We start from the raw sequence: 18,903 nt of genomic DNA on the forward strand, positions 1-18,903 counted from the left end.
CACAAGAAGACCGGTTTTTGTTGTGTTGATAACATTCTTAGGCAATGACTTAATGAGTTTTCTGTTCCATCTTCATTTTGCCCATCTTTCTAGTTCTTGCTCATGTGTGTAAAATACCACACACTCCCTACCTTTTGAGAGCTTACGGTCTGACTGAAAATGTGGGCAAGAGGTGCCATTCATTAGAAAATGGTACAGGATAGCATAAGTGTGTGTAAGAAAGCTAGCAGCATGAGTTTGTTAGACTAAAATTGCTGAAGTACGGTAAAAGCGCCATAATACATGGTGATGCTACATTCTCCAAAGATTTCAAAGCTCCTTTTTTGTTAAGGATTTTCCTTGATAATTAGGTGAGTTCTTAGTCCACTACTCAATAAAGTGTACTTGAATTACCTCCTGGGTACAAATGTTAACTGTGTGAGCTTTCTCCTCTAATATTCAAAATAAAATTTACCAATGCTCTCAATTGCATGTGCAGACTTCCTTTAAAGTATAAGAGAAAGTAGCAGAATAGACATGATGGGGAAGTCATATTTTTGATGCAGTATCCTTTTGGAATAGTTATAGTATGTAAGATTTAAGACAAGTGAATTGGTTTCCTAGGGCTGCTCTGCTGCTGCTGCTGCTAAGTCACTTCAGTCGTGTCCGACTCTGCGCGACCCCATAGATGGCAGCCCACCAGGCTCCCCCGTCCCTGGGATTCTCCAGGCAAGAACACTGGAGTGGGTAGCCATTTCCTTCTCCAATGCATGAAAGTGAAAAGAGAAAGTGAAGTCGCTCAGTCGTGTCCGACTCTTATTGACCCATGGACTGAAGCCTACCAGGCTCCTCCGTCCATGGGATTTTCCAGGCAAGAGTACTGGAGTGGGTTGCCATTGCCTTCTCCAGGGCTGCTCTAACAAGTACCAAAAACTGGGTAGCCTAAAACAACAGGAATTCATTGTTTCACAATTCTGGAAGGTAGAACTCTAAAATCAGGGTGTTGTCAGGGCCACGATCTCTCTGAAACCTGTAAAGGGATCCTTTCTTGCTGCTTCTGGCTTCTGGTGATTCGCTGGCTGCCTTTAGCATTCCTTGGCTTATCGCTGCCTAACTCTAACCTCTGCTCTGTTTTCATGTGGTGGTCTCCCTGTGTGTCTTGATCTTCATATGGCTATCTTCTTATACAGATGCCAGTCATTAGAGGCCCAGAGTACTCCAATAAGAGCTCATCTCAACTGAAAGTATCTGCAATGACCTCTTTCCAAATAAGGTCATATCCTGGAATACAGTGGATACAACTTCACTGTATTTGGGGGGATTGTGGGGTGTGCAGTGATGCAGTTCAACCCCTAATGATAAATAATATCAAATTCCATGGACAGAGGAGCCTGAGGGGGGAGAGGCTGTAGTCCCTGGGGTCACAAAGAGTCAGACATGATACGCTCACTTTTGGACTTCCCTGGTAGCTCAGATGGTAAAGAATCTGCCTGCAGTGTGGGAGACCCTGGTTCGACCCCTGAGTTGGGAAGATCCCCTGGAGAAGAAAATGGCTACCCACTCCAGTGTTCTTGCCTGGAGAATCCCATGGACAGAGGAGCCTGGGGGGCTACAGTCCATGGGGTTGCAAAGAGTTGGACGTGACTGAGCGACTAACACACACAGACAGATGAATGTACCAAGATGTACATAAGTCTTGCTTGGTGTTAAGTGATGTCTTCTTATAGTTAAACTTGCATAGCCATGCACATTGGTTATGGGATAAATGAGAACTGGAAGGAAGGGATGCTTTCTTGGCTGTTTTTGTTAATTGACTGCTTTTGTCTCGGCTTTGGTATTCCTGACCTTGGTAGAATTATGCGTATGGATAGTAATACGTACTATGTGGCTTTGATCTTCTTGGTAAAAATCCACAAAGTAATTTGTGGATCAGGATACTTCTAAAAGTGTGTTGATTTTGTTTTTGTTGTTGTGATACTATACTGCATGTGAAAGTGTTAGTCACTCAGTCGTGTCCTACTCTTTGTGACCCCATGGACTGTAGCCCATCAGGCTCCTCTGTCCATGGGATTCTCCAGGCAAGAATACTGGAGTGGGTAGCCATTCCCTTCTCCAGGGGATCCTCCTGACCCAGGGACTGAACCCAGGTCTCGTGCATTGCAGGCAGATTGTTTACCATCTGAGCCACCAAGGAAGCCGGATAACTACTACCTAACACCATCCAACAGAGAGGGCAGTGGCACCCAACTCCAGTACTCTTGCCTGGAAAATCCCATGGATGGAGGAGCCTGGTAGGCTGCAGTCCATGGGGTGGCTAAGAGTCGGACACAACTGAGCGACTTCACTTTCACTTTTCACTTTCATGCATTGGAGAAGGAAATGGCAACCCACTCCAGTGTTCTTGCCTGGAGAGTCCCAGGGACGGGGGAGCCTGGTGGGCTGCAGTCTATGGGGTCGCACAGAGTTGGACATGACTGAAGTGACTTAGCAGCAGCAACACCATCCAAAGCTTATTGTCTTAGAACCACAAATGTTTATTTCACATTCGTGAGTCCGCAGGTTGGCAACCGTTGACTGGGTCCAGAAGGGCTGGTCTGGGCTCCACAGCTGAGGCAGGAGTTCAGGTCTGTTCCATAGGTCTTCATCCTGGGACCCGTGTGGAAGAAGGAAAAGCCGCTACCCGGGATGTACTTTTCTGATAGAGAGCAGAAACTTGCAGGCCTCTTAGAGCCTTATGTTGAAATGGGTACACTGTTTGTCCTCAGTCTGTTGATTAAGCCAAGCCACATGGCCAACTGGCTTAGAGCAGCATGCTCTGTATGCTGCTGCAGAGCACCAGTCAGTGGCATCTCGGAGGGTGTGCGTGTGTAATTCTGTTACAAGGAAGGAGTACATACTTGAGGACAACAATCCAGTCTGGCCAAATGGCCGAAGAGCCCTTTTTCTTTGGAATTCTTCAAGAATTTTTATATCAAACAACTGAATAAACCTTTAAAGGAAAGCATACTTAAACTGTAGACTTGGTTTCTTAACCAGATCTCTTGGAAAATTAGTATTGACTCCTTTAAAGGAAAGCATACTTAAACTGTAGACTTGGTTTCTTAACCAGATCTCTTGGAAAATTAGTATTGACTACTATATTCCCTGGTGGCTCAGAGGTTAAAGGGTCTGCCTGCAATGTGGGAGACCTGGGTTCAATCCCTGGGTCGGGAAGATCCCCTGGAGAAGGAAATGGCAACCCACTCCAGTATTCTTGCCTGGAGAATCCCATGGATGGAGGAGCCTGGTAGGCTACAGTCCATGGGGTCACAAAGAGTTGGACACGACTGAGCGACTTCACTTCATTATATGCATAAATCTTTTCTTGAAGAGGTCACAGTACCTCCCAATGGTGGTCTGACTTTGGGGTGAGCAGATTTCCTGCCCTGAAGACACTTTTCATCCTGCCTTCTTCCTGAAGGGATGTTTGTGTTTTTACCACATTTTGTACTATGCTAACCAAAGTAGTACAGGCTTCTCTCCATCTGTGTTCCATATATCTGAGAGGAAGGTGGAATTTCGGTCTTCTTGAGCATGCTCTGATAGAGCACTTTTTCATTAAGGATACAGCTCTTTCTGGATTACAAACATGACTGTCCATTATGTAGCACTGTTGAACTACCACCATGAATGGTTATTTTGGTCATGTCTCACTTTACACACCTCCCTGGGAACACTGGCCCATGTGACCTGGCCCTTTTCTTTTGGTGGCTACTTCTCTGTGTGAAACAAGTTTTATTTGGCACGGCTTTTTAATCATACCCCTTTTTTTCTGATTATTTTATTTATGTCAGTTTTATTTCCTTGTTAAAAATGTTAAAGTTTTCTTAGTGTATTGAGTCCTCTTTATATGCATAGGTTTCAGATATATAGTCCAGTGGTAGGCATAAAACAGGTTCTTTATAAATGCTTACTCATTGAAGAGATGGCTTGTCAGTATGTGACAAGGTACAATTTTGGAGTAAGTGTAAATTGTTTATTGCGACTTGTACATTTATGTTGTATGTTTCAGTTCAGTTCAGTCGCTCAGTCATGTCCAACTCTTTGAGACCCCATGAATCACAGCACGCCAGGCCTCCCTGTCCATCACCAACTCCCGGAGTTCAGTCAGACTCACGTCCATCAAGTCAGTGATGCCATCCAGCCATCTCATCCTCTGTCGTCCCCTTCTCCTCCTGCCCCCAATCCCTCCCAGCATCAGTCTTTGCTTACTTGTATGTAAATATACTGAAAGCATATTAAAAAGTGATAAATCAATTATTTTTTCTTTGGCATTTTCACATGTATGAGTGCATGCCAATGTGTTTTGAAGATGGCATTCAATTGCCAATACCGTCCACATGAAAACAAAGAGGCATGTGGCTTTTCCTTAGTGGAATGGCAATTAACCTGGTAAAGTGAGCATTATGTCTCTTGATTGTTTCAAAAGACACTCAGATTTAATTCTTGAAAACGTGCTTACAGCCTATATGTTCTTTGTAAAGGCATTCCATTTATTACATCTTCCATCTGTCAAATTTTATTGGTTTTGTTTGCATCAGTTAATCCTGATTCAGATTCATCTAACAGATAGCTCCCACCTGATAATAGTAATAATAAGAAGAAGAAGAGGAGATAGAAGTAGTAACCACTGCCCATGCTTATTCCTGTGCTAAAATTCAAGGAGTTGGGGCATGATGCAAGGCCAGGACCCCTGCGGTAGCGATGGCATTTGCTGTGAGCAGACGTAGTGATGCAGTGAATGATACTGGTGCCTACTCTTTGGGGAGTAGGCTTGAGTTCTATACTAGTAGATAGAGACTCCAGAAGACTCTGGAAACTTTTTTTTTCTTTTCTTTTTTAAAAATTCCTTTTGGGCCAGGGCTAGAAAGATAACTACAAAAAAAAAAAAAAAAAAAAAAGCAAATAGGCCAGAGGTCCTAGGATTTTAGTAGTGGGTCTGTCTAATATTAAAATGAATGCCAGAAGTAATTGAAGACAAATTTTTCTTCCTGTGTCATTTAAAAAAAAATAATATTTATTTATTTATTTGGCTGTGTCGGGCCTTAGTTGGATTCACGGGATCCTTGGTTGCAGAGCACGGACTCTCTAATGGTGGCACCCAGGCTGAGTTGACTCTCTAGTTGGGGCACGCAGGCTGAGTTGCTCCACAGCGTGTGGGATCCCACTTCTCTGACTAGGGATGGAACCCACATCCTCTGCGTTGCAAGGCAGATTCTTGACCACCAGGGAAGTTCCTCACCTATGTGTTTGTTGCTGCCGTTTGGAGCCTGCCACCTTTGGACTCACCTTAGAGATAATCTGAAGTGATCTTCCAGTGCTGGAGCAATAATAGGGGGTGTCCCTAGAAATCACCTGGTGACATTGCAGGCATCATATTTTTTTTGTCAACTTTTGTGGGTTTTGGACACTCATATGCCTGGAGCAGACACCCAATAAATAGTGACTGATGGTGAGAAAGAGGAAGTTTTCTCTTTTCTCTTTTTTCATGGTTGAGACATAAAACCAGCAGAGCAGACTCTGTTTTGTTTTCATTGTCTCCAATAACTTTTTACATGACTTTCTGCATATTTTTCCCATTTAATTTGTGTTTGTGTACAGATAGAAAACTGTTTAAGACTAAATAGTTATATCTTTTTAAGTATTAATGAGAAAATGTATGCAATATATTAAAGACCTCTGGTAGCAGTTTTATAAAATCATAACTTTCAGTTCTAAAAAGAATCATCAGTCTTAGTCCCTAGGGGAAGAAAAAAAGGGACTTTTGTAACTTAAAATCCATAAGGAAATTTTTTTAAAAGATCAAAATTCCATTTTTAAATTCTGATGCTGTGTGTTTACTAATTTCAGTGGAGAAATAATTGGATTGGCAGACAATTACTTTCCATAACAACAGAAACAAAAACTATGCCAACTGCTAAAGGATATATTTCTGGCATAGTCAGTTATATCATTACTTCAGTCCTTAAATAAGGGAATGTGCATTCCAGTTAGCTTTTTAAAAGCAGTAAGTGTTTATTAAGTGGGTAAACGTGTTTAGTGCAGTGCTTTATTAATGAATAGCAATGCCTAACTTGAATGTGGTTCAGAATCAATGTCCTAAAGGACGAAGGACAAGAACGCTGGTGTTCACCCTCTTCTTCTTTTTAATGGTGGGTAGAACCAACTGCGAGGAAGAACCAGGCAACTGATGTGAAAATTCCGTGTAGTGTTACAGCTTCGCGTTAGCGATCCATTATGAATGGTTCTGAGTTTAGTGTCAGACAAAGCTGATCGTTCTGGCTCCAACTCTTATGGCTGTTTGACCTTGAATAAACATTTTAACCTTTCTGAACTTCAGATTCTTGATCTAAAAAGGATTGAGAAAATGAACTCTCATAGAGCCATAAAGATGAACTGTGTCTATGATAGCATTGAACAAAAAAATCTGGTGCATATGGTTAATGTTTGGTAAATGTTTTGACTGTTGCTGCTTGCTCTCATCTCTACATTCTCCTAGGCTGCCTGGCTTGAGTTAATTCATGATCTAACATGTCTGTTTAGGGGCAAATTTGAATCTAACTCTGCAGGCGCTGATGAAGATAGGTGTAATTTTCATGAACACAGGAACATTTGGGCTGTTGAAATCTCAGTTGGAGGGAATTTTCTGTTCCATGGGATGCTAGACTCGATAAACGCCTCTTGGACATGTTTCATCTCTAGACCAACCCTTTCACAGATAAGGAAACTGGAAGCTAGAGAAATCGAGTAACTTGCTCAAGGCCCTATACCTTGGAAATGCTGGAGTCTGGATTCCAATGGGGTCTGTCCAGCTTCAAAGGTGCCTGCCTGCTAAGCTGCTTTAGTCGGGTCTGACTCTTTGCTGACCTTATGGTCAGTAACCTGTCACACTCCTCTTTCATGAGATTTTCTAAGCAAGAATGCTCGAGTGGGTTGCCATGCCGGCCTCCAGGGATCTTCCTGACCTAGAGATCCAACCTGCATCTCTTAGGTCTCCTCTATCAACAGAGGGTTCTCTACCACTCGTGCCACCTGGGAAGCCCCTTTAAAGGTGCTGTCCTGCCTTAACATGAGTCAGAGGGCTTAGTCAGGTAAAGCACAGAGAACCTTGAAAACAGAACTACTCAGGTGTGTGAAGTTTGTAAAATCTCGGCTTTGAAGGAATTTTTGACATGAAAAATTTTTGATAAAAAAGTAATTAAAAATATTAGTCTATCCATGTGTTGGCTTCTGCCATACATCAGCATGAATCAGCCATAGATAGACATATGCCCCCTCCCTCTATGAAATTATTTCTGATCTCATTTCACCTATAGCTAAACTTGTGTTGGTATAAGCATCTGAGCATTTGTTGTGTCTTCTAATGAACTTCTGCTTGAGAATTTACTTAATGATTATAAATTATTCACTTATGACTTACCTGTTATAAGTTACTTGTCCTTTGGCATTATATTGATTTTTAAAACCTGGGAATTTAGATATTGAACTACCTGTGATCAGTTGCTTTCCTTTAAGGCATTACATCACCTTCATAAAATTGTGTTAAATGGGTTATATTGCTTATCAACTTCATCTCAGCATTATAAAAGGGGCATGTTATAAAATACTTATATACAATTGACCATTGGAAACTGTGAGAGTAGGGGTGCTGACCCTCCAGGTAGTTTAAAAAAAATGTGTGTAACTTTCAGTGGGCCCTTTGTACATGCCATTCTTTCGTATTTGCAGATCATGTGATACTATAGTATATTTACTGAAAAAATCTGAAGGTAGGTGGACTCACGAAGTTCAAACCCCTGTTGTTCAAAGGTCAGCTGTATTTATTAGGTGAGGGGTGTTGAAGTTTGGTAGAATTGAAATGTACCAGTCCACAGCCACCCCCAAAGTGGTCCAGCTCGTGCTGTCATCTCTGGAGATTAGGAAGCTGCTCTCTCTGGAGGCAGCTCTTTGCATCAAGCCCTTATGTTGAGCCAAGACACCTCTCTCTCAATACCCAGTGCCTGGTTCTAGGTAGACCCTTGAGGGTCTGTTGGTACAAGCCTAAATCCTCTACTAGATAAGATCCTTGAGATATTTGAAAGTAACTGTCCTTTCCTCTAGGGCTTCCCAGGTGGCTCAGTGGTAAAGAACTCACCTGCCAATGCAGGAGATGCAGGAGACTCTGGTTCAATTTCTGGGTCGGGAAGATCCCCAGAAGAGGAAATGGCAACTTGCTCCAATATTCTTGCCTGGAAAATTCCTTTCCTGATATCTTCTCTTTCACATCCTTTCCTCTCAACTCTTTCCATGCTAAACCTGACCAGCTCCTTTGACTAATATTCTTAAAATTTGGTGGCTCAGATGGTCAAGAATCTGCCTGCAATGAGGGAAACCTGGGTTCAATCCCTGGGTTGGGAAAATCCCCTGGAGAAGGGCATGGCAACCCACTCCAGTATGGACAGAGGAGCCTGGTGGGCTACAGTCCATGGGGTCACAAAGAGTCAGACATAACTGAGGGACTAAGCCCATAGCACAGCTTAAAGTTTAGTTTTAGGTTATTTAATCATTCTATTTGTTCCGGTTTCCTTCTATTTCTCCTGTATGAGGAGATCCAGAGCTAAATGCAAGAGTCATGATATATTATAACCCTCAAAAAGGGTAGGACAGACCATCATAGTCTTTTTCATTCTGGGTTGACTGCGTTGGTTTTTTATTTTTATTTTTTGGCCTAGGTGGGTGGGGGGAGGTGTTGTGAAGCACTGGAACCACACCACTGGGTATGTGAATCTTACTGTCACCCCAAACATGATATATGCCTGACCTATTCATTTGTGCTAACGCTAGGTTCTACCTCTCCCAGATGTAGAACCCTGAGTTGATCTACAGATAGCTGACATCTCTCTGAATTGAAATGCTGTTATCCAAGATGTTATTTATCTCTTCAAAAGTCTATTAAGCACATATTTTCATTCACATCATTGGTAAATGTATTAATGAGGACAAGGCTTAAGAAAGAACACTGCATTAAGCTGTTAACATTCTCCCTTTAGGTTGAAGTTGGAAGTCTGCTCCCAGCTCCAGATAGAGGCCTCAGTTGGTGAGCACATACCGCTTGGTATAGTGACTGAGTGCTTTCTGTAAGCAGTCCAGTCCTGGGGGCATTCATTCACATCTAGGCCACATAATCAATCTTATTCATAGGCAGATCAAGAGAAACTTACCAAGTGCCTTATAAGTACAGTTACAGTATGTTTGCCTCGTTTCCTTGTTGCACTAGAATAGTAACTGTGTACAAGAGGGAAGTTAGGTCGGTACAGTTTGGCTATGCCCCATTCTTGAACTTCCTTCTCTCTACCAGCCCTACATGCCCACCGTACCAGACCACCAGGCCTCCTTGAGTACCACGCATTCCCTGCCAATGGCTTGTACATCCTCATTCTGCCTAATGAGACCAACCGCTTCTGCATTCATCATCAAACTCTTTGTTCCTCCCTCACAGTCTGGCTCTGGCATCATCTGTGGAATTTCCCAGACTCCCCTTCCCTCCCTGGCAGAGTAGTTGCTTCCCCTCTGTGCTGTGTGGTTCCTTGTACCACCAATATCTGACTGCTTGCCACTTGCCTTACCACCTGATGGATGTCAGTTGCCTGTTTCACCTGAGCTGGCTGGCCTGTGAATGCTGTCTTCTTCGTATCTCCAGGGGTCTTGGTCCCTGGGAGATGCTTCAGAAAGGGATCTGCTTGTTTGTTGTTGTTGTTCTGCTGAATGGTTGATTTTCTGTGAACATCATGGATCTCAGGGTTCACTGCCTCCTCTTCTAAGTCCTTCCCAAGCTGCCTTTAATTATCACGTCTAAAGTTTTGCTGGGGACTCATATGATGTTCTCCAGAGTGTAATTTGCATACTCCCTTTTCTAACTTTTGTTGAAAATTAAAATCTATTTGCATCTTGTTAAGCTTTTGGCCTTTTCCACATATTTAGCAATTCCTGACCCTGCTAGTGATGCTTTAGAAATCTTATTTGCACATTCTCTTCCTAGAGGGAATTTAAAAAGTGACTGTCAAGCCCAGAGGCGGATCTTTCTTTAGAGTATCAAGGAGATTTGATGAAATCTCTGTACTCATTTTGGGTAAGAGAGCACTGATAACCACACTTGTTTAATTCTTTTCAGGTCTAATTTCAGTTCCCTTGACAAAAAACAATGGAATAGGAGTTGATGAGGTCTCCATTTTGTCATCCATTGGCTTTGTCCCATTCAAGTGGCAGACCTCTAGCCTGTCCTTGATCATCACCTTGATTCAAGTATAACTCTGTAGTTCTTTGTTGCTATTAAGTTCTGTTTTGTTTCTATGATACACATTTGTTTATCTGGGAACGTCATCTCCTAGATGTTTCCCTTCCATGTTTGCAGCATGCTTTTGTTCTACTTCTATGTCTTTCTTCCCAGATTTCTTTTTCGAGTATTCAAGTTTCTGACCTTTGTTTAACACCTATATTTCTGAATACCCTTTCTGTGTTTAGATGACAGTAGAGCTTTGAGAAAGACTGAATTCCTGTCATATTTCAGCATAAGTGTAAGTATTTTCTAGGAGGAAATGTTTGTAGAAAGGTACATTTTGGCCTGTTCCTTATGTGGCCCAGGCTTACAGCGTGTTGTTGTCATTATTTCATTTGTATAATAGGAAACATGTTGTTGGGAAAACAGCCGATGGACATTATGTGTGCTCTGGTGTTTTCCTAGTCTCCACTGGTCATACCTGAATGAGCAAGGAGCTGCAGTGTGTTCGATGGAAAGCCAAAAAGCCACCCTGGGCTGTGTGGGTCCACACTGGTTCAATGGAGTTAGGGAGTCTGATAGCTCTGTCCTTAAGTTCCTTCTAAGTGGCATCACGGGGAGCATCAAACATTTGTTGGTGATACAGAAAATACTTTGTCTTTAACACAGCTCTTACGGGGTAAGGGTTTTGTATACACCATTTTAAAAAAATAATGAACTAAATGTAAATTGACTATACTGATTTAAGATCACAAAAAAGAAATATTTAGGTGGAAGATGCATCTTGTACTCCCTCATAGCATTCTTCTTGGTCTGTAATGCACCCTGAATGCAGGAGACTCCTGTAATTCAGTGTTTGGGTGAGTCTAGGGTTTATTGATGTGAGGAGAAAGTCAACATTAAATGGAAGAAGGGCTTTTAAGAAGCCCATTATAGGCACTTACAATGGAGAATGTAGTTCCCATTAAAGATTGATTTAAGGAGCTCTGGTCCTTCAGTGAAGCATGCAGGCTGCCGGGTGGTGCTCTGTGCAAATCATTTTTATAGCATCCTTTGCTGATCTCTTCCTGGTTAATCTGTTGGTGTGTCCAGACCTGAAAGGGCTGCATCCATCTGGTTTAAGAAATATATCAGTTCCCAGAAATTTAAAAGAAACCAAAGATTTGGATATTTTTTTTTTTATCTGTTGAATAGAAAATGGAAAAAGAACTCCACTAGTTCTAAACAGACACAGCAGCACCAGATGTCAGTTCTTGGATCATTTAATCTTTTTTTTCCTTGTGTTTATTTTTGTCAATATTTTTCCACTAGAACCAAATATTAGTTTCTGGCTGAGCTTGCAATATAAAAATTTTCCAATTAGGTGGTTATGACTTCATCTTTATTCATGAGGGGAAATCTAATAAATAGAGATCATCACATATGATGGCATGCAGAAGCGAAACTTTAAAATAAACCACCTGACCTAGGGCAGGGCAGAGAGCCAGGGTTCTAATTCTTTCTGGAGTGTCCCCATTTCCAAATAATAATTACATATATATATATATATATATATATATATATTTGCCAAACCAAGCAGGGATTGAACCCATGCCCGCTGCAGTGGAGGCACAGAATCTTAGCCACTGGACCACCAGGGAAGTCCCCAAATAACTGTTACTTTGGGAGGAATCCTTGGATTGATATCTGTCTACCATGTCATTAATCTTATCCCCAGGACTGGATTAATTCCTTGCTTAGCTTTTATGTGGTTTTTCTGCCTAGTTCTGTATTCGGTATTTAGGGAAGTGTAAGCAGAGTATCAACCCACTCCAGTGTTCTTGCCTGGAGAATCCCGGGACGGGGGAGCCTGGTGGGCTGCCGTCTATGGGGTCACACAGAGTCGGACACGACTGAAGCGACTTAGCAGCAGCAGCAGCAGCAAGCAGAGTATGAAACATGATGGTTTTCGACTCGAGGGAACCTAGGTTGTTTGGGGCTGAGGAGGCTAAGTGAAGTGGCATTGTCATGTGGTGTAGGATCAAGTGCCTCGCAGTAAGTGATAAGTGACACGTGAAGTACACTTATAAGGCAGAGAGAGTAGGGCATACAAGTGGTCAGGGAGGCATGGCTGAATCTTGTGTTGGATCCGGTCAGAGGAAGACCAAGTGTAGCAAGACTACCTCAAGGTTGGAGAACAGTAAGGATGAAGGTACAGAGCTGGTGAGGAGCCCCGCAGGCTCAGGCCACGTGGAAATGGAGGTGATGAGAGTTGGACACTTGTCTACTGTCTTTTTCCTCTTTGTTTTCCTCCTCAAATTTTCTAATGAGTACTGTCCTAGTTCATGAAGGCATGGCTTCCACCCCCACCGCTCCCCTTTGTTGTTGCTCAGTCTCTTCAGTCGTGTCTGACTCTTTGTGATCCCGTGGACTGCAGCGTGCCAGGCTTCCCTGTCCATCACCATCTCCTGGAGTTTGCTCAAACTCACATCCATCGAGTTGGTGATGCCATCCAACCTTCTCATTCTCTGTTGCCCTCTTCCTCCTGTCATCAATCTCTCCCAGCATCAGGGTTTTTTCCACTGAGGCCGTCCTGTTGGGGGTCTCACTGACCTGCTGCCCCTCTGCTGTGTCAGGTACGTTGGTCTTAACCTGAAGGAGCGTACGCCAAGGCATTAGATGCTGCTGATTCCAGACCACTTTTCCTAACTCATCTCCAAAGCTTTCTGGCCTCACAGGTTATCAAAAGGCATGGAAGGTACACCAAACTGGATCTAAATCTCTGCTCCACCAAGGCTGGGAGGGTTGAACTAGGGAAATTAGCATCTCTCAGCCTCAGTTTAATGGAAGTAAGGATGCCTAACTCATAATGTGGTGTAGGGATGAAAAGAGAGAACATGTGGAAAAGGTTGAAGTGGTGACTTATGGAAAGGAAACGTGGTTTTCTTTCCCTGCCCTGGCCACTCTGCCGTTTCATGTCCAGACTTCACGCTCGGCGGTTCTCTCATTCTGAAATCCTTTATCTTTTTCCTTTTTACCTGTTGAAATCTTCTGCCTCCTGAAAGGGGTACTTTGTTACCTCAGAGTTGAACTTTGTGTCTTTTGGATTCTTGGTGTTCTTTTGGACAGCTCTAAGTTACTAACTGTCCATTTTAGTCATGGGCACACATTTATTTCTTACTGGTTGGCAAATCCCTTGAGGGCAGCCCTGCGTCAGGGATTCAGAGATAAACTAGTCAGAGTGGAGCCCGTGTCCTTCATTGTTGCCATACAGGACCTTGTGCATAGTTGTCATATGTGCAGGGTGTTATCATCATATTGTTTTTTCTTTTCCTCAAGTGCAACCATATGCTGTTAATTTTTCAATCTTTTTTCTCTAGCCCTCTCTGCACTCCTGTGCTTTATGAAATCTAACATCTGGTGAATGTCTCCAGCTAACAGTCCCGTGGGTACTCAAAGGCAGTGTGCCCGAAACTGATCTTTCATCTGTTTCTGCTTCTGCACCCCGCCAAGTGCCTGCCCTTTTCCTGCAGATCGTATCTTATCTGTGGTATCACGGTCTATCCAGCCCCTGAGGCAGAAACTTGGAAGGCATTCATCATTCCTTCCTGTCCCATGTTGTCTTCACAGAGTGCGTCACCAAATTTGGACTCATTGCCTCCTTAATATGTCTTGAACTCATGCCTCCTCTTTCTGTGTAAATACTGTTGGCCTAAGTGTGGGCCCTCTCTCAACTAGTTAGACTGTGATATCTTCTTTAAAAAAATCATGTATTATTATCATCTTTAGAATTTATTTATGGCTGTGCTGGATCTTCATTGCTGTGTGTGGGCTTTCTCTAGTTGCAGCAAGCAGGGGCTACTCTTCATGGCTGCGTGTGGGCTTCTTACTGCGGTGGCTACTCTTGTTGCAAAGCATAGGTTCTAGGGTGCTCAGGCTTCAACAGTCGTGACGCACGGGCTTAGTTGCCCTATAGCAAGTGGAATCTTCCCAGACCAGGGATCAATCCTGTGTCCCCTGCATTGGCAGGCAGATTCTTAACCACTGGACCGCTAGGGAAGTCCACTGTGATATCTTCGAGCAAAGTCTGTTCACCCTCTTGTCAGCCCTCTGAAGTCCATCCTCTGTAACCTGTGGGTATTACACGCCCTCCCTCCCTGCGGTGATGTCTGTCAGGAGGGTGGCTGTGGGGTCAGCCTGAGCCCTTGGTGACATGGTGCTGGCAGAGGTGCTGGGAAGGGGAGGCAGCACATAGTGGGCAGCGAGGATAAAGTTCCAGCTCTTTGCATGACATGAAAGGTCTTCACGACCCTAATCCTGTCCATGTCTTTATCCTCAGCTCCCACCGCTCTCCTGCTTCACATCTGATCCTGGAGCAGCAGAGAGAGACTGTGTCTCCATGTCACTTTTGTTCAGCCAGACCTGCTTGCCGTGTCCTTTAACTAGGAACCCATGCTCATCCTTCAGATCTTGGTGTGTGTGGGGCCTGCAGTAGGGTGGGCCTGTGGAAGGCTCAGTGTTCTTCCTCTAGGCTCTGTGCTTTCTCCACAGCTGTGTGTATCCCACAGAGCTGAAATCCTAAGTGTCTCCCTTGCAAGACAGTGAACACCTTTAGGGCAAGTCTCATGTCTTATGCGGCTTCCCTGGTGGCTCAGATGGTGAAGAATCTGCCTGCGGTGCAGGAGACCTGGGTTCGATTCCTGGGTCAAGAAGACCCCTGGAGAAGGAAATGGCAACCCACTCCAGTATTCTAGTCTGAAGAATCCCATGGATGGAGGAACCTGGTGGGCTACAGTCCATGGGGTCGCAAAGAATTGGACACAACTGAGCGAGTTTCACTCATTCATTTCACTCATTTATCACAGTACCTTCCCTGTAATAGGGATTGTGAAATAAATTATTTATGGAGTTGATATAAATTAGTAAATAATTTTGATTGATGAATTTTTTTTTTTTACTTTGAGTCTCATTCAGGGTGAAAAGGCAAGATTTTAGGAAAGGCGAATGCTATACAGAAAATTTAGATTAGTGTACCAGGCAGTAAGTAGACTTTAGGAATTTTTCAGCAGGGGGATGGCATGATGAGAGTGGTATTTAAGGAAGACTGATCTGGAGACAACCTCTTATTATAGGTTTAAACCAGGTTACTCCTGGGAAGCAGAGGTGAGAGTTGCATGGGTGAGACAGTGAGGTAGAGGCAACCATATAAAACCTTTCTGAGGGATAGCTTCCCGAGGCTTTGTGCTTTCATTTCCACATTCGCTCGAGTGAGATGTATTGATACTTGCTGGCGTGTTTCCAAAATAGAACACTGATGTTATTTTTATTTTTAAAGGAAGAACATTCTTGTAAAACACTCAAGTGATCCATTTTTTTTTCATCATTGTGGATAAGACATATCCATCATTAATGGCTTGAAAATAGTGATTATGAATTCAAAGATTTTTAAAAAAAATTAGCTTCTGCATAGCCAGCCTAAAATCTTCCAAAGTCAGCAATTTTTGCTTTAGCACACTTTGAAATAATTGTTAATTATGAGAAAAATACTTCAATTTATTTTTCAGCTACTTTTCATTTTGTTTTAACACCTCCATTCTAATTATAGTGTCCTGCCCCCACTTCCTGCAGGGGCACTTGTATTTCATATATGACTCATGTGACTGTACTGAGTGGTTAAAGTTTAGCTTCCATTTGTTGGGGCCATGTAGCTCTATTTTGCTTCTTTCTTCATATTGGCCATTAATGAACTTCTTAATTTACAGTCACTCTGTTTTGTTTGTTTTTTTTTTAACCAGGGTTATGACTCATTGATTAAAAAGGAATTTTCCAAATATTTTGCACTTTTGCTCGCATATTATGGATACCAAGGAAGAGAAGAAGGAACGGAAGCAAAGTTATTTTGCTCGGTAAGCATTTGTTTGGCAAATTTATACCAGTATTGAAAAATGTTTGAGGGGACTTTGTCCTTAAGTATTAAGGACATTTGGCTTTTTTTTTTTTTTTTTTTTTAATGACTGTTTCTAAAGAGAGCACGTAACCAGGAGCAATTAGATGGACTTTGTTTCATCTTTTTCTTATTTTTACTAGAGAAATAACATTTGGTTCTTCTCTTGCTATCTTTGACAATTCTCTCAGGCCAGTGCTGCTCAGAGAGTCTAGCCGTCTGTATGCATCGCGTTGCAGACTGCTCAGAATCCTGTGTTTAGCAAGCTGCATTGAATTTTAAATCCTAAGTACTTAGTTCCTATTGCTCTTTAGCTTCATTGGTTGAGCTATAACTAAAAACCTATGACATATTTAAAGTTTATTACCTTGTGGGTGTTTATTACTAAAAAGTATGTTTGTAGGTAAATGGAATGGATGAAATTATATCATTGTAGTCCCTGTCATTTTTAAAGCTTGAACTCATCCAGCGTATACACATATGTTGGTATCTGAATGGAAACAATCTGCTGTATGATTGGTCACTATTGATAGATTGAGACATCTGTATGGCAGCCAGTCACTATTCATAATAACATGAAGGGTACACTAGAACGTTCATAAACCATTCTGATGGTTGGACTGTTTTCAAGCTCAGAATGAGAACATGGCTTTAAAATGATGATTATAATCTCCTAAACTGAAATATTTCTTAAGAACCAATTCAGCTTCATCACATCCCCAACTCTAGCATGCTTGTTGAAGATGCATTTCCTGTTTTCCAAACAAACGTCTTGGAAACTGAAAACCAAACTTTTTGTTGATATTTTTATGTCTGGATAGATTGTTAATGGGAAAATGAAGGGAATGAGCATTTACGGAACTACTCTGTGCCAAGTACTTTACTTACTGTTTTATGTAGCTTCACAATAGAAGTATGAAATAGGTTTTACCCCCATTTATTAATGAGGTAACTCAGAAAATAAGCATTTTGTCCATTTCATGTAGTGTTAGAGTCAGTATTCAAATATAGGTTTATATTCAAGGGACATATTTCAGTTAGTAATACTAAACCATGAATAAGAATTTTTGGAAAGCAAGAATTAACCTACCAATTTTAGTGAATTGTTTTCCACTGTTAGGACCCCAGAGAGTATCAAGGTTATTTAGGGAAGGAAGAACCATAGAAAGACAGGACACTTAGAATAAACACAACAATATAGTGATTTTTTTTAAATGTTTGAGATAATTTTAGATTCACATGTAGCTCTAAACAATAATAGAATGATATCTTATACACTTCATTCAGTTTCCCACCTTACATGACTATTGTGTGATAAATGTCACAACTAGGAAATTGACATTGATACAATCTTCTAACCTTTTTCAGATTTCACAAAGGTTTACAAGCATTCATTTGTGTATGGGTGCATGTGCATGTTTTAGTCCTGTTCAGTTTTATTACATGTAGATTTGTGCGGCCACCATCACAATCAAGATACAGAACAGTTCCATCAAGAAGATTTCGTGTGCTACCCTTTGGAAGCCATATTCACCTTCTTCCTTCTGCCCATCACTCCTGACAACCACTGCTGTTCTCCGTCTCTATAATTTGTCATTTCAAAAATATTATATGAATGGACTCATACAGTAGCTAACCTTCTGAGATTGTTTTCTTTTCACGCAGTTCAATCCCCTTGATATCTTAGTCTATTTGTACTGCTGTAACAAAATACCACAGACTGAATGGCTTATAAACAGCAAAAATTGTTTCTCACAGTTCAGGAGGCTGAAAGTCCAAGATCAGGGAGTCATCATGTCTGTCTTCTCACTGTGATTTCCATGTGGTAAGAGGCAAGGAGCTTTCTCAGGCTTCTTGTATAAGGGCACCAATTCATGAGAGTTCTGCCCTCATGACCTGGTCACATCCAGAAGGCCTTTATCCCCTAATAAATACCATCACATTGGGCATTAGGTTTCAACATATGAATTTTGGGGATACACAAACATTCAGATCACAGCACTTGAGATCTGCCCAAGATGTTGCTTGTATTATGTAATAATTGTATTATGTAAAAATTATGTAATAATTTTTCCTTTTTATTGCTGAGTAGTATTGGGGTTGTTTCTAGTTTGGAACTATTACAAATAAAGCTAGGATCATTTGTGTAAAAAAAATTCTTTTTGTGAGTATCAGTTTTAATGTATTTGAAATGAATGCTCAGTGGAGTGGCTGAGTCAAATGATAAGTACATTTAATTTTATAAGAAATTACCATACTCTTTTTTCAGAGTGGCTATACCATTTTCTATTCCTTCCTATGTGCAGTGTATAAATGATCCAGTTTCTTGGCATCCTCATCAGCATTTGGTATTCTCACTCTTTTTTTATTTGAACCATTCTGAGAGGTATGTAGTGATAGCTCATTGTGGTTTTAATTTGTGTTTCTTTAATGACTAATGAGATACAATGTCTTTTCCTGTGTTTTTTAGCTGTCTGTCCATCTTCTTCAGCACAATGTCTTTTCCTCTCTTTTGTCTATATTCTAACTGGATTGTTTTCTTATTGTTTAGTGCTGCGAGTTCTTTATACTTTCTAGATACTAGTCCTTTGATAAATAGTTTGCCAGTATTTTCTTTCAGTGTGTGGCTTTTCCTTTCAGCTTCTTAACAGAGCCTTTTGCAAAGCAAAAGTTGTCAATTTTAACTTTAATGATTCAATTGACTAGG

At 41.7% G+C, this 18,903-nt stretch overlaps 1 protein-coding gene across 4 annotated transcripts in view; it reads left to right on the plus strand.

Moving 5' to 3' along the window:
* The window catches only part of NCOA7 (nuclear receptor coactivator 7), a 159,023-nt gene that overhangs the window by 10,772 nt on the left and 129,348 nt on the right, over window positions 1–18,903 (plus strand). For 3 of the 4 annotated variants that reach the window (XM_006042573.4, XM_006042574.4, XM_006042572.4), the window contains exon 2: window positions 16,048–16,158. The exons of the other annotated variant lie outside the window; for it this stretch is intronic. In XM_006042573.4, coding sequence (XP_006042635.4) covers window positions 16,109–16,158 — 50 coding nt within the window. In that variant the 5' untranslated portion in view covers window positions 16,048–16,108. The remainder of the gene's footprint in view (window positions 1–16,047; window positions 16,159–18,903) is intronic. 4 annotated transcript variants of the gene reach the window in all.

The sequence above is a fragment of the Bubalus bubalis genome, chromosome 10 (assembly GCF_019923935.1).
Source record: "Bubalus bubalis isolate 160015118507 breed Murrah chromosome 10, NDDB_SH_1, whole genome shotgun sequence".
Lineage (NCBI taxonomy): Eukaryota > Metazoa > Chordata > Mammalia > Artiodactyla > Bovidae > Bubalus > Bubalus bubalis.